We start from the raw sequence: 12,539 nt of genomic DNA, 5'->3' as shown, positions 1-12,539 counted from the left end.
TGTTTGTTCGTGTAGACAAAGGAAAGTTCTATGTCTTTACAAAATATTTGAACTTCTTAGACAGAGAACTTCAAGAAACGCCATGTGAAAGTTTAGATGAAGTTCTTCTCCACTTTCAGAAAAACTTTTAAATATATATAAATGGCAGAAGATATAATGGTTTATACTATTACGACTAAAAACCCTGAGTCATATAATTCTATAACAACAAACTTACAAAGTCCTCAAGGACGATATTGTAAACTAACTTTAAACACAATGACGACTAAAGCCTGTTTTGCTCTTTTGACACCAGAAGACTTTATTGTTGTGAATGGTAAAAAATACTCCTTTGAAGATACTTACTCAGATATACCACCAACAGGTTTTGTTGACTTATTTAATACTTTAAGGACGGGTGTAACATGTGCTGCAACTAGAGCAGGTTTCATTATGTTTGGATGTCCGACTGAGTTTACTATAAACGATATGAGCTATAATACAAAACTTATTTCTGGTTTTTACTACCAACAGTTTCCTATAACAGGAAAAGGTGTCATACAAGGAATGTCTATTCCATTGACTTAAGTACACCTATTTTATATTGTTTCAAACTTAGGTTCAAAGTGTTATTCGAATGTCGACAGAAACTACTATGACCAAAAGATACTTATGCGTATAAACAATACTTTCTCTGCTGGTTTGCCTATTGTTCATTCGAATGCAGAATTTTCAACCTTAGTGAACTCAAACACTTTGGCAAGTATAACGTTGACATTAGTTGACGCAAACTTTGTTCCTGTAAAACTTTTATGTCCTATGTATTTGTCAATGACGGCAGAAAGTTTCGAATTGGAAGATGCAACTGGTGAAAGTATTGTATTACAAGAACAACTTCAACAACAAATAGCTCAAGAACAACAAATGCAACAACAAAGTCAAGAATAAAAAAAAATATTTTTTTATTTTTATAAAAATGTACAGAATAGATGTTTCAGATTTTTATGACTTCCAAGCATTCAGAAATATGTGTCCATTTCGAGACTATAACAAAGCAGTCGAGAATTTGAAACGTTTAGTCATTTATGTCGACTCTGCCCCAGAATGTTATGTTAAAGAATGGGATGTTGTCTTTAACAAACCAAGAGCAACAATAGTTTCAGAACAAGAATGTAGACAGAAACTTAAGAAAATAAAAGTTGTACAAGTTGGAATGAAGATGTTAGATGCTTGGGATATCTTATTGTCAAAGTTAGAAGATTTTTCAGTTCGAGGTATAAAGTTCTATACACCTTCTCCAAACTTCTATTCTATCTTCACTGGATATAAATACGAACAAGTAGAATGGAAAGAAAATATTATAGAAGCTTGGTTAGACCATGTCAAAGAAATTATATGCAATGGAAACGAAAAGGTTTATGAGTATATCTTATGTTGGTTTGCAAACATCTTACAACATCCAAGTGCTAAAAATGAAACTGCTCTCATTATAATTGGAAAACAAGGAACTGGTAAGAACACATTCTTTACAGATATTTTGTGCAAACTGTTAGAGGGCTATTCGAACCCGAATATGACAAACTTAGAAAACATCTGTGGCAAGTTTAACTCCTCAATAGAGAATATGAAACTTATAGTATGTAACGAACTTCAAAGTATAGATACAACAAAAGTTTTAAACTCAGATGCTTTGAAGAGTCTTATAACAGACAAAGTTGGAGTTGTTGAAAGAAAGTATAAAGACCAAAGAGTTTGTGAAAATGTTGCAAACTTCATTATGGTTTCAAACAATGCTGTTCCGATGAAGTTAGAAAGTTCTGACAGAAGATATGTAGTTGTCAGAACGTCAGATTCTCATATGCAAGATACAGAATATTTTGACGACTTAGCAGAAACTTTGACATCTGACTTTTACAACCACTTGTTCTCATATTTTATGACATTAGATATTTCAAAGTTCAATCCAAGACAAATTCCACATACCGAAGAGAGACAAACATTGTTAGAAGCAAACAAGAGTGTATATGAACTGTTCATAGATGAAACTGACTTTGAGTGTTTAGATGAAAGGTCATTGTACGATTCGTATAAACAATATTGTCAAGAATATGGTTATATGACAGCGTCTAAACGAACATTCTTGGCAAATGTCAAAAGTCTTTTAGACGTACAGAATGGTGTATATACAAAGAAAAATTTTTATGAGTAAATTTAAAAAAAATATTTTTTTATCCGATAGAAAAGATGGCAAAATTCATCTCAGTAAATAAGTACATGTCAGGACTTAAAGAAGAACTAGACCCATTCACATATTTGAATGTTTACTTCTACCATTTTGAAAAGTCTTCATTCAGCAAAGTTTGGAACATCGAACCAGTTAAGTTTGCTATTGTGACTAAAAATGGTGCGAAATTTGAAGACTTAGACATAGAAGGTTTGTTAGCAGTCAAAGAAAATTTTGACAGAAGGTTCTCAAACCTTAAAGAAGGCAAAGCATACAAACTTGTTATACCTTATGAACCAAAGAAGACAGACGACTATGAATATTATGAGTCTAAGATAGTTGAAGTTCAAGGTAAATTGGGTAAAAAGATTTTAGAGTCTAAGCCAGTGTTTCTCCTAAAGAGGAAGAGAACATTGACATTGACCCAGAAATGTTCTAAAAATAAAATTTTATTTTTACATGTCAAATTTCTTTTTCTCTGGAACTGGTTCAGGTTCTTTCTTCTCTTCTACTTTTTTCTCTTTCTTTTCTTTCTTCTTCTTCTCTGGTGGAGTTATGTCAAATTTGGCGCAACCATATTTATGTAAAAGTTCTTTGTCCTTTAATAGCTCATCTATTCTGTTTTCTATTTCATCTTCAAGAACAGCGCATGTGTCTTCTTTGCATTCTAAGAACTTTTGTTGGACTTCATCTCTCCAAGAGGCGTCATCTCTGTCAACAAGTCTGTCATTGACAAATTTTAAGACTTCTCTGCTAATGTTTTATGGTTCTTGTCATATTCCCAGAAACAGAACTTTAGAACAAATTCACCTTTTGTTTACACTATGTAAGATTTTATGGTCGACAGATGTTTTGCTGTCGAAAAGCTTGTCTCGAATATAGATAGCGAAATCGCTAGACATTTTCTAAAAGATAAAAATTTTAATTTTTCTAAAAATATGTTAGAAAAAAAGTTTGCTGACATTGACAAAAATTTGAGAATGTTTTAAACAAGAACAAGAGGAAGTTAGAAAATGCTCAGATAAAGCCTATACATGACAAGTTCTTATTTGCTCAGAATGGTATAACAGGTCTAATTGCACCACCTGGGTCGGGTAAGACTTTCACTTATCTTAAAATGGCTGCACAACAACAAGAACTAGATGAGAAGAACCCATTCTATGAGTTAGTTGTATTTGTAGTACTTCTGGTCAATTTGACCAAACCGTCAATTCGTTCAAAGATATTATAAAGAAGTCTAAGTTAGTATGTATAAAGGATACTGAGTTGTTAGATTGGATAAAGAAGTACCAAAGAAGAGTTTTGAAGTATAATGCTATAAATGAGTATATAAATTCTAAGTTTAAAGACCCAAATGAGGAAATGCAGAGAATATTAGAGAAGAAACACTTCAGAAACAAACAGAAAGAGATAGAATACATTTCGAAGAAATTGCAATCTTACGATTGGAAGACTTACCCTCATAGATGTCTTCTTATCTTAGATGATTTCGCCTCTCATCCTTTGTTAAAGAATAGAGAACAAGATATGTGTCGAATTCTTAAGAAGCTCAGACACTTTAACATCTCAGTTGTCATTTGTGTACAGACAGCAAAGAGTTTAAGTAAGGATGTTAAAAGAATACTTACTGACATTATACTTTTCCCCGGATTGTCCGAAGACGATTTCATGGAACTTATGAAAGAGTCCATGGCAGGTAAGTTTGACAGACATGAACTATGGGAGAAGTACAAAGTCATACAAGACCCTCATACTTCTTTCAGAATTCATATCTACGCAAACAAAGTTCAAATTGTAAAAAGTCAAGCGTAAAAATAAAGAGTGCAATTTACTCTGCTTGTTTGAAGTTGTCAAAATACTCTGTTATTTTTCACTGTTTCCGAGGGAAGCAATCTTATGCCATTTTACTCAGAATTTTGTTGCTGAATTCAATAAAAATATATTTTAGGGTAGAAGGTTAGATCTAACCTGTTTTCTAACCTCTTTTCTACCCCAGTTATTTTATAAGCGTTTTACATGGTAAACGTTATGAATTCGTGAGACTTTAAACAGTTTTGTAGCTTCTATTTCTTCTTTTAGTACATCGAATGTTTTAACTATGCCGAAGGTTTCTTTATACTTCTTCTTGACGTCAGATAGAAGGAAATCGTCAGCAGTTGGATAGTTTTTGTTCAGAAATGCTAACATGTCCATTTTATTTTCTGCTGGTTTCTCTGCTTCTTTCTTTAAATCTGCATAGTCGTTTCTCATTTCTTTCTATCTCTTGACGGAGTAGTTATATCTCTCATTGCTGCTTTACATTTTGAACATTGCGGGTTCATTTTTGCGTTTTATATTCTGAAACCTTACCTGCTAAAACAACTAAAGCGTCAATTGCTCTCTTCATCTCAAACATAGCGGTCTTATTTTTCATTCCATATTTTACATCTTTTATCTTTATCTCTTATCTGCCATACACATTTTGCAACTAATGTAACAAAGTTGTCGTAGGTCTTAAATTCTTCAGATTTATATATGTCAGAAACATTCTTATATACCATGTCGCAATCTTTGTCCATAACTTTATGGTTGCAATGAAAACCAAGGAATTCATAATTTACCTTTCGTATGAACTTCTTTATTTCTACTGAGTCAGTTGCTTTGACTTCAATTCGTCGAATTCAGGAATAGTGAGTTTTGTTGTTGGATTTCAGGTAGTTTAGGCAAATGGTCAATAATGTCCTGCATTTCATAAAGATACTGTTCATTTGTTCATCTTTCGCACTACAGTCTAAATTACTTGTTAAAAGTTCTTGCTTTATCTTCTGGATTTCTGTTTCAAAAGTATATGAAGAAGGAATGAAGCTTTTCATCTCTACTAACATAGATGTTGGATTCATGACTAACGAGTTTGGTGCTGTTGTTGCTAACATGTTCTTACAATAAAAATAAAAATATTTTTTTAAAAAAACTAACTTTATTTTTTATTTCGGGAAAATTCATGAAAATTCAAGAGGGTAGAAAACAGTTAGAAAACAGGTTAGATCTAACCTTCTACCCGACATTCTCGTCAAATACAAAAAATGACACTTTTTCATTAGATAACCCCTGAAATCATATCTTACATAAAAAAATACAAAAAAAACTAACTTTATTTTTCTATCTTAAGGAAATTCATGAAAATTCAAGAGGGTAGAAAAGAGGTTTAGAAAAGAGGTTATATTCTACCTTCTACCCGCTAAACATTATTTTTGTCTGATTTTACGAAGAAGTCTTGACAAAACATTTACGAAGAAGTCTTGACAAAACATTTACGAAGAAGTCTTGACAAAAATTTACGAAGAAGTCTTGACAAAACATTTACGAAGAAATCTTGACAAATTCAAGAGGGTAGAAAAGAGGTTAGAAAAGAGGTTATATCTAACCTTCTACCCTAAACATTATTTTTGTCTGATTTTACGATGAAGTTTTGACAAAGTCTTTACGATGAAGTTTTGACAAAGTCTTTACGATGAAATCTTGACAAAGTCTTTACGATGAAATCTTGACAAAGTCTTTACGATGAAATCTTGACAAAGTCTTTACGATGAAATCTTGACAAAACATGAAAACATATATAATTTGTGAAAAGCTCCTGGAAGACCCGTATATAAGAACTTCATTTATACTAAACATCTTCAGGGCTAGAAGGCACGAAGTGCCTGGAAGCCCCACTACCTTTTTTTTTTTTTTTTTTTTTTTTTTTTTATTATATTATCATTTAATATTATTTTGATAATGAAGATTTTATTTTGCAATAATATAAACGAAATTTTATACCTTATGAACTTTTGATGGAAATATGCAAATTTAAAATAATAAAGAAAGCCGCGAGCGAAGCGATCGGCTTAGTTCGAAGATTTTGATTCAAATCTTTGCTGATCTGTAATTCGCGGAAGCCGCGAGCGAAGCGATCGGCTTAGGTCTAAGATTTTGATTCAAATCTTTGCTTATATTCCTTAAATTCTTTATGAAACTCGCAACAGTCCCATAAAAAATTTTAAATTCTAAACTGTCGAAATTACCGATCGGTAATCACACCCTTCACGGGTGTGTCATTTTTACAGGTGTGTCACTTTTAGCTAAAATTACCCCTACTCGATGATGTAAGGGATTTTTTACAATTATCGGCTGGAAGCGCCAATAAAATAAATGAAAAATTAACGATAGAGAAAATTTTAAAAATCAGCCGATAAAAAATATAACTACAAACATCTGATTTAATAACAATATAATATTTATAATTTCTGACATGTGATATGATAAGATTTTTAAAATATAGCATGAATTTTGATCCTTTTGTCCTTCAAGAGCGCTATCGTGAAGGTCAAAGCCCAACAGAGAAAGGGCAATACTCTGAAGCTTTCCGAACACCAAATGGAAAGAAACCAAATCCACCACACGCGGCTGAAGGACCAAAAACTGCTAATACACCACCAATTCAAAAACTCACATCGAAAATAACTGAATTTTTCCATCATGAGCATACAAAAGGCAAAGAAGACGCAAAATCTGGCGCATCTACGCCTGGTGTACGCGAACCTGGACAACCAGCTGATTTAAGCAAATACAAATCAAAGCAACCGAGTACTCCATTCGTAAACACTGCCGCAAACCCACAAAAATCTTCAAGCGTTTCAGGAACAGCACCAATTCCATTATCTTCTTCAAAAATTGAGCGTTCAGCACCAGAAAAACAACAAACACAGCCAGATAAACCATCTGGAGTTTCAACTCCAACATCTACGCCTACGATGCAAAAGAATGAAATTCGACAGTCTCCTGCAGCTCATCCTCCTTCAGAATCCAAATTACAACCAACACAATCGCCAAATGTTCAAATTTCTCCTCAAAATTCTGCACAAAAAATTGAATATAAACAACAACATTCGTCAAAACTCACAAATGAAGTTACAGTTAATCCTTATATGGCTCCTTACATGAACCAGTACCAAGGAAATGCAAAACAAACGAATGATTTATTAGGAGATTTGACACCTACTAATTCAAGCCAAAATACACCTAAAATTGCCCAGAACAAACAAGTTCTCGATGTTTTTGCTACGAATACAAACCAAACTCCAAGTAAATCTGTCGATCCATTCATGACTCCTTCTCAAAACAGGTCTTTCGACAATGGTCAGCAATACAAACCTTATGGAAATGCAACACCTACAGGCCAATCCGCTCAAAAACAAGAGCCAAGAAAATTTGAGGTTTTCAACGGTTCTCCATCGTCAATTTCGGGCCAAAGATCGAATCTCAGTCTTAATACACCCCCACAGAAGCGATCCAACGATGAATTTACGACGTTTGAAATCTTTGGAGTACCTCCAATGAGTCCAATTGGCCAGAACAACTTCGCAACTACCTCTCCTGCAGATCAGAGTCCACAGCAGAAGACGGCTCCTTCATCTGCGAAGACAAATCCGAAACATCAATTCGACCAATTTGATCCTCTCAAATCTCCAAATGTTTCAAAGCCAGCTGGTGTTAACCAACAACAGATGAATGTTAATGGTACACCTCGACCAGCTCCAAAACCTGTTCAACAACAAAATCTTCAACAAAAACCAGCTGTTCCTCAAAACAAACCAGTTCAACAGCCACAACAAAGACAAGCAGCTCCTGTTGCACCTAAACCAGCTCAACAACAACCGAAGAAGGAAATATCAAATTATGTATCAACTCCTGCTGCGTTTTCCAACTCTCCAGCACCTGTTTCAACACAAACTGTTGTTACACAGCCTATTTCTGTTCCACAAAACAAACCAGGAATCAGTGAAGCATCGACAGAACCATTATCCACAGAAAAATCAAGTGAAAATTCAAATTTGGAGCGAGCACTTCGAAGTCATGACATTTATGAAGATGACTCAACATCTTCTGACATGGAAGGTATTCCTTTAGAAGATCCAAGTCGTCCAAGAAGGAACAGTGAAGAAATCAATATAGTTCCTCCTTCTCAACAACAAGAAAATGAAGTTACAAAACAAGAAGAACAAAAACCAAAAGAAGAAGAAATTCATGATGATACATTACTTAAACAAGAAGATGCTTTACTTAATAATCCATTTAAAGAAACAATTGAAAATAATGAAAATCATGTTGAAGAAAAACCAAAAGAAGAAGAACATCATGATGCATTACTCAATAATCCATTCAAAGAATCATTAAATATTGAAATTAAACAAGAAGAATCACAAATTCACGAAGAGAAAACTGATGCTTTATCTAATAATCCATTCAAAGAAACATTACCTGTAGAAGAAAAACAAGTTCACGAAAGAATTGATTATTTATAAATCCATTTAAAAATACATGTTGAAGAAAAACAAATTGAACAAGTTCATGAAGAGAAAACTGATGCTTTATCAAATAATCCATTTAGAGAAACTTTACCTGTTGAAGAAAAACAAATTGAAGAAAAGAAAGTTGATGTTTTATCAAATAATCCATTTAAAGAAACTTTACAAGTTGAAGAAAAACAAATTGAACAAGTTCATGAAGAGAAAACTGATGCTTTATCAAATAATCCATTTAGAGAAACTTTACCTGTTGAAGAAAAACAAATTGAAGAAAAGAAAGTTGATGAAGTTCGTGAAGAAAAGAAAGTTGAGATTCAGCAGCCGCAGAAAGAACAGTTGTATAATCCTTTCGCTAAAGAGTTGTATGATCCATTCAATAGTACACCAGAACCGAAGTTATCAGATGACTCATTGATGGATCCATTCAATGGACCGCAGAAAGAAATGGCTAAATCATCTGCAGGAAGCTTACTTGATTTAATGGAAGGCGGAAGTTCTACAGTTCCTATGTATCCAATTGGAAGTTCATGTGTTTCGAAAGAATTTCTTGATGTCGAGAAATCAAATTCAGTTGCATCATTTGATGGAGTTAAGACAAGAGAAATCGAAGTTGAAGCAGAACCTCCAATTATTTTAACTGCACAACAGAGTGCAGACATTCTTTTGGATGCTCCTGCTTCATCATCAAGTGCAGGCAGTGTTGATGCAATCATTAATCCACAACATCAATCTTCTCTTTCTTCATCTTCAGGAATAATGATGTCAGAACCTTTAGTTGTCGAAATCAGCGACAATATCGTTACTCACGAATTTCCATCCCAAGAATTACCTAAAATTGAAGAATTACCAAAGATAGAAGAAGAAAAACCAAATGTTCAAAAACAAAAAGTTGAAGAACAACAACCAATTGAAGAACAACAAAAAGTTGATCAAGAAGTTGTTCAGAGTAATGTTTCGAAATCACAAACATTGTTTAACAATCCATTTAGTGAATATGAAGATAAGGAAGAACCAAAGCAACAACTTGGATTCACACCATTTAAAGATCAGCCGAAGAAGGAAGATGATCAAACACCGAAACAAGAAACAATTTCGTTCAATCCATTTGTGAATGAAACTAAACCAACAAAACGTGTCCAAGAACAACAAACAAATAATTCTATGTATAATCAAACCAACGAACAAAAGCAAGAGAAACAAGAACTTCCAAATCCAGATATTCTTTCATTTAATCCATTTGCAGGAACAGCTGCACCACAACCAGAACCAGTTGAAGTTTCTGTTCCAGCAGCATTTTCACAACAGCAAACAACTCCTGTACAACAAGAACCAGTTAAAGAAGAACCAAAGGATGTATTATCTTATAATCCATTTACTGAATCTGCTCCATCTCAACCTGTTCAAGAACAACAATCAGTTCAAACAGAAGTAAAAACAGAGATTTTATTCAATCCATTTGCTTCAGAACAAAAACAAGAAACAGTTCAACAACAAGAAGAACATAAAGATGCATTGTCATACAATCCATTTGCAGAAACAGTTCAACAGCAACAAGAACAAGAAGAACCAATGCAGGAAGAAACAGAAATTGTTCAAGAACGATCAGTTGAAATTCCAACAGAAGAAAATATTGCTGAAGAACAACCAAATGTTTCTATTTCATTCAATCCATTTTCTACATCAACACAAGAACAGCAGCAACAACAACCAGAACCTCAAGTCACAGTTCCATCTGCATTTGTTCAACAACAACAAGCAGTTCAAGAAGAAGAACATAAAGATGCTCTTTCATATAATCCATTTGCAGCTGAACATCAAGTACAAGAAACACAAGTTGTTGAACAAGTTCCAGTTCAACAACCAATTGAACAATCTCCAGTTCAAGTTGAAGTTAAAACAGAAATTTCATATAATCCATTTGCAGCAGAACCACAAGAACAAGTTCCAGTTGAACAAAATCAGACACAACAAGAAGTTCCAGCAGCATTTTCACAACAACAACAACCAGAACCGATCCAAGAAGAAGAACATAAAGATGCATTGTCATATAATCCGTTTGCAGCAGAAATTCCACAACAACCAGAGCCAGTTAAAGAAACACCAAAGTTTTCGATTTCTCTTGAAACTCCAGTCAGTTTCACAATTCCACCTCAACAACAGACAGAACCAATTAAAGAAGAAAAAGTTGAATCTGTTGAACAAGCTCCTCAAGAAGAACACAAAGATGCTCTTTCATTCAATCCATTTGCTTCTCAAGAACAAACTCAACAACAACCAGAACCTGTACAAGAAACAACTCCAGTTCAACAAGAACCAGTCAATGTAAATGTAACTACAGAAATTTCATTTAATCCATTTGCTTCTACACAAGAACAGAAACAAGAACAAATTCAACAAGAGGAAACATCAACTCCAGCAGCATTTACTCAACAACAACAACCAGAACAAAACAAAGAAGAAGAACACAAAGATGCTCTTTCATTCAATCCATTTGCTGCAGAACAACATGTTCAAGAAACTCCAGTTGTTGAATCAGTTCCTCAACAACAAGAACAAACTGTTTCTGTCCCTGCTCCTGAAGAACATAAAGATGCTTTATCTTATAATCCATTTACAGAACAAGTTCAACAACAACAAGAACCAGTCAAAGAAGAACAAAAATCAGTTCCAGAACAACCAAGGACTGAAATTTCATTTAATCCATTTGCTGCTGCTTCTACACAAGAACAAACTCAACAAACTCAACAAGAACCAGTTAAAGAAGAACAAAAACAAGAAATTTCATTCAATCCATTTGCTGCTGCTTCTACACAAGAAACAGTCAAAGAAGAAACAAATAAAGAACATAAACAAAAAGAAGAAATTGTTGAAGTCATTGATCCAGAATTCGAACCACATGAAAAAGCAGTTTCAATTGAAGTTGCAGAAGACATCGAAACAGATGCATTTGATCCATTGACAGAGAATGCATCACACATCAATCCACGACCAGCTACAATTCACATCAAAGATGATGAAGAATACGAATCTAATGCAATTGCAACTCGAAGTGTTGAATTAGAAATTTCAGAAAGTTCTGTTTCTTCAGGAGTTCCTCTGCATACACAATCAAATCCAGTTTATTCCTCCAACCAAACACAGTCCAATCCAGTTTATTCATCAGGTCAAATGGACTCAATTCCAAAGAACAGATCTCACGACAATCTTGCAAATCTTCAGCCTCCAGCCGATTTCACTCCCGCTGAATTTGCCAAGTATGTTAAATCTGTTATGCCTACAACACAAACAACAGCAAATCGTGTTTCTCCAAAGAAGGTTCCGACATTAAAGAAGCGCACTAAATCAGTTGGTCCAGCAGGATTCAATTCCTTAAACGAAGACAAATATTCAGGAACAATACAAACAGATTTCAATCCATTTGGCAACCAAGTTGAAACTAAACACGAAGATCCTAAGGATGCATTGATGTTCAATCCATTCGGAACAGATAACATTGGCTCACCAGAGTTTCCAATTGGTTCACCAATGAAGAGACCTCCTCCAATTCCTAAATCTGTTTCAGGACCAGTTGATGCTGATGATGATTCAGAAGACGAACTTAAATCTAGAAAGCGAAGAGACTTTAACCCTCTTTCCCCTGAGAAAAAGAAGAAGAAAGTCTCCAAGAAGATCATTGAAGAGCCTATCTTCAATCCATTCCAGCGCGGTTCCATTCCTAAATCTAATTCACAACACATGATTGTTGGAGAAAAGTTCAACAATGACATTGACAAACAACTTAAATTCCTGCGCACAGATAACAGAATGGAAAGAGTTGAAAACTCATCATTCGACGTTCCTGCACAAGAACCAGTCAAGAACTTTGATCAGACTATTGCAGCGAAAGTATTGATTAAATTCTGCAGAGAACATTTCAAACAAGAAATTGCTTTCAGATTTTAATCTACTTTAATATTTTTATATTTTATATTTTATATTTGTATTCGATAATTGATAAACATTATATTTCT

At 34.0% G+C, this 12,539-nt stretch overlaps 1 protein-coding gene and 4 pseudogenes across 5 annotated transcripts, besides 2 other annotated features; 3 read left to right on the top strand and 2 right to left on the bottom strand.

Annotated features, from left to right (window-relative positions):
- Positions 1–5,929: part of a mobile genetic element that runs on past the window's edge.
- Positions 2,224–2,642, top strand: TVAGG3_0389330 (protein of unknown function, DUF4108 family; the record flags this gene model as incomplete). The annotated part of the gene is made up of 1 exon (XM_051232329.1): positions 2,224–2,642. A coding segment is annotated over one exon (419 nt), but the record flags the coding sequence as incomplete, so codon positions are not given.
- Positions 2,712–3,105, bottom strand: TVAGG3_0389320 (annotated as a pseudogene). Its single transcript has one exon. A coding segment is annotated over exon 1 (394 nt).
- On the top strand, positions 3,321–4,015 carry TVAGG3_0389310 (annotated as a pseudogene). Its single transcript has one exon. A coding segment is annotated over exon 1 (695 nt).
- TVAGG3_0389300 lies at positions 4,205–4,598 on the bottom strand (annotated as a pseudogene). Its single transcript has one exon. A coding segment is annotated over exon 1 (394 nt).
- Positions 5,926–6,321: a mobile genetic element.
- A 183-nt stretch (positions 6,322–6,504) lies between these two features.
- On the top strand, positions 6,505–12,471 carry TVAGG3_0389270 (annotated as a pseudogene). The gene has a single exon. A coding segment is annotated over exon 1 (5,967 nt).
- Positions 12,472–12,539: the final 68 nt, after the last annotated feature.

This window comes from Trichomonas vaginalis, chromosome V (assembly GCF_026262505.1).
Source record: "Trichomonas vaginalis G3 chromosome V, whole genome shotgun sequence".
NCBI classification, from domain to species: Eukaryota; Parabasalia; order Trichomonadida; family Trichomonadidae; genus Trichomonas; species Trichomonas vaginalis.
This window is presented reverse-complemented; position numbering and strand designations above follow the sequence as displayed.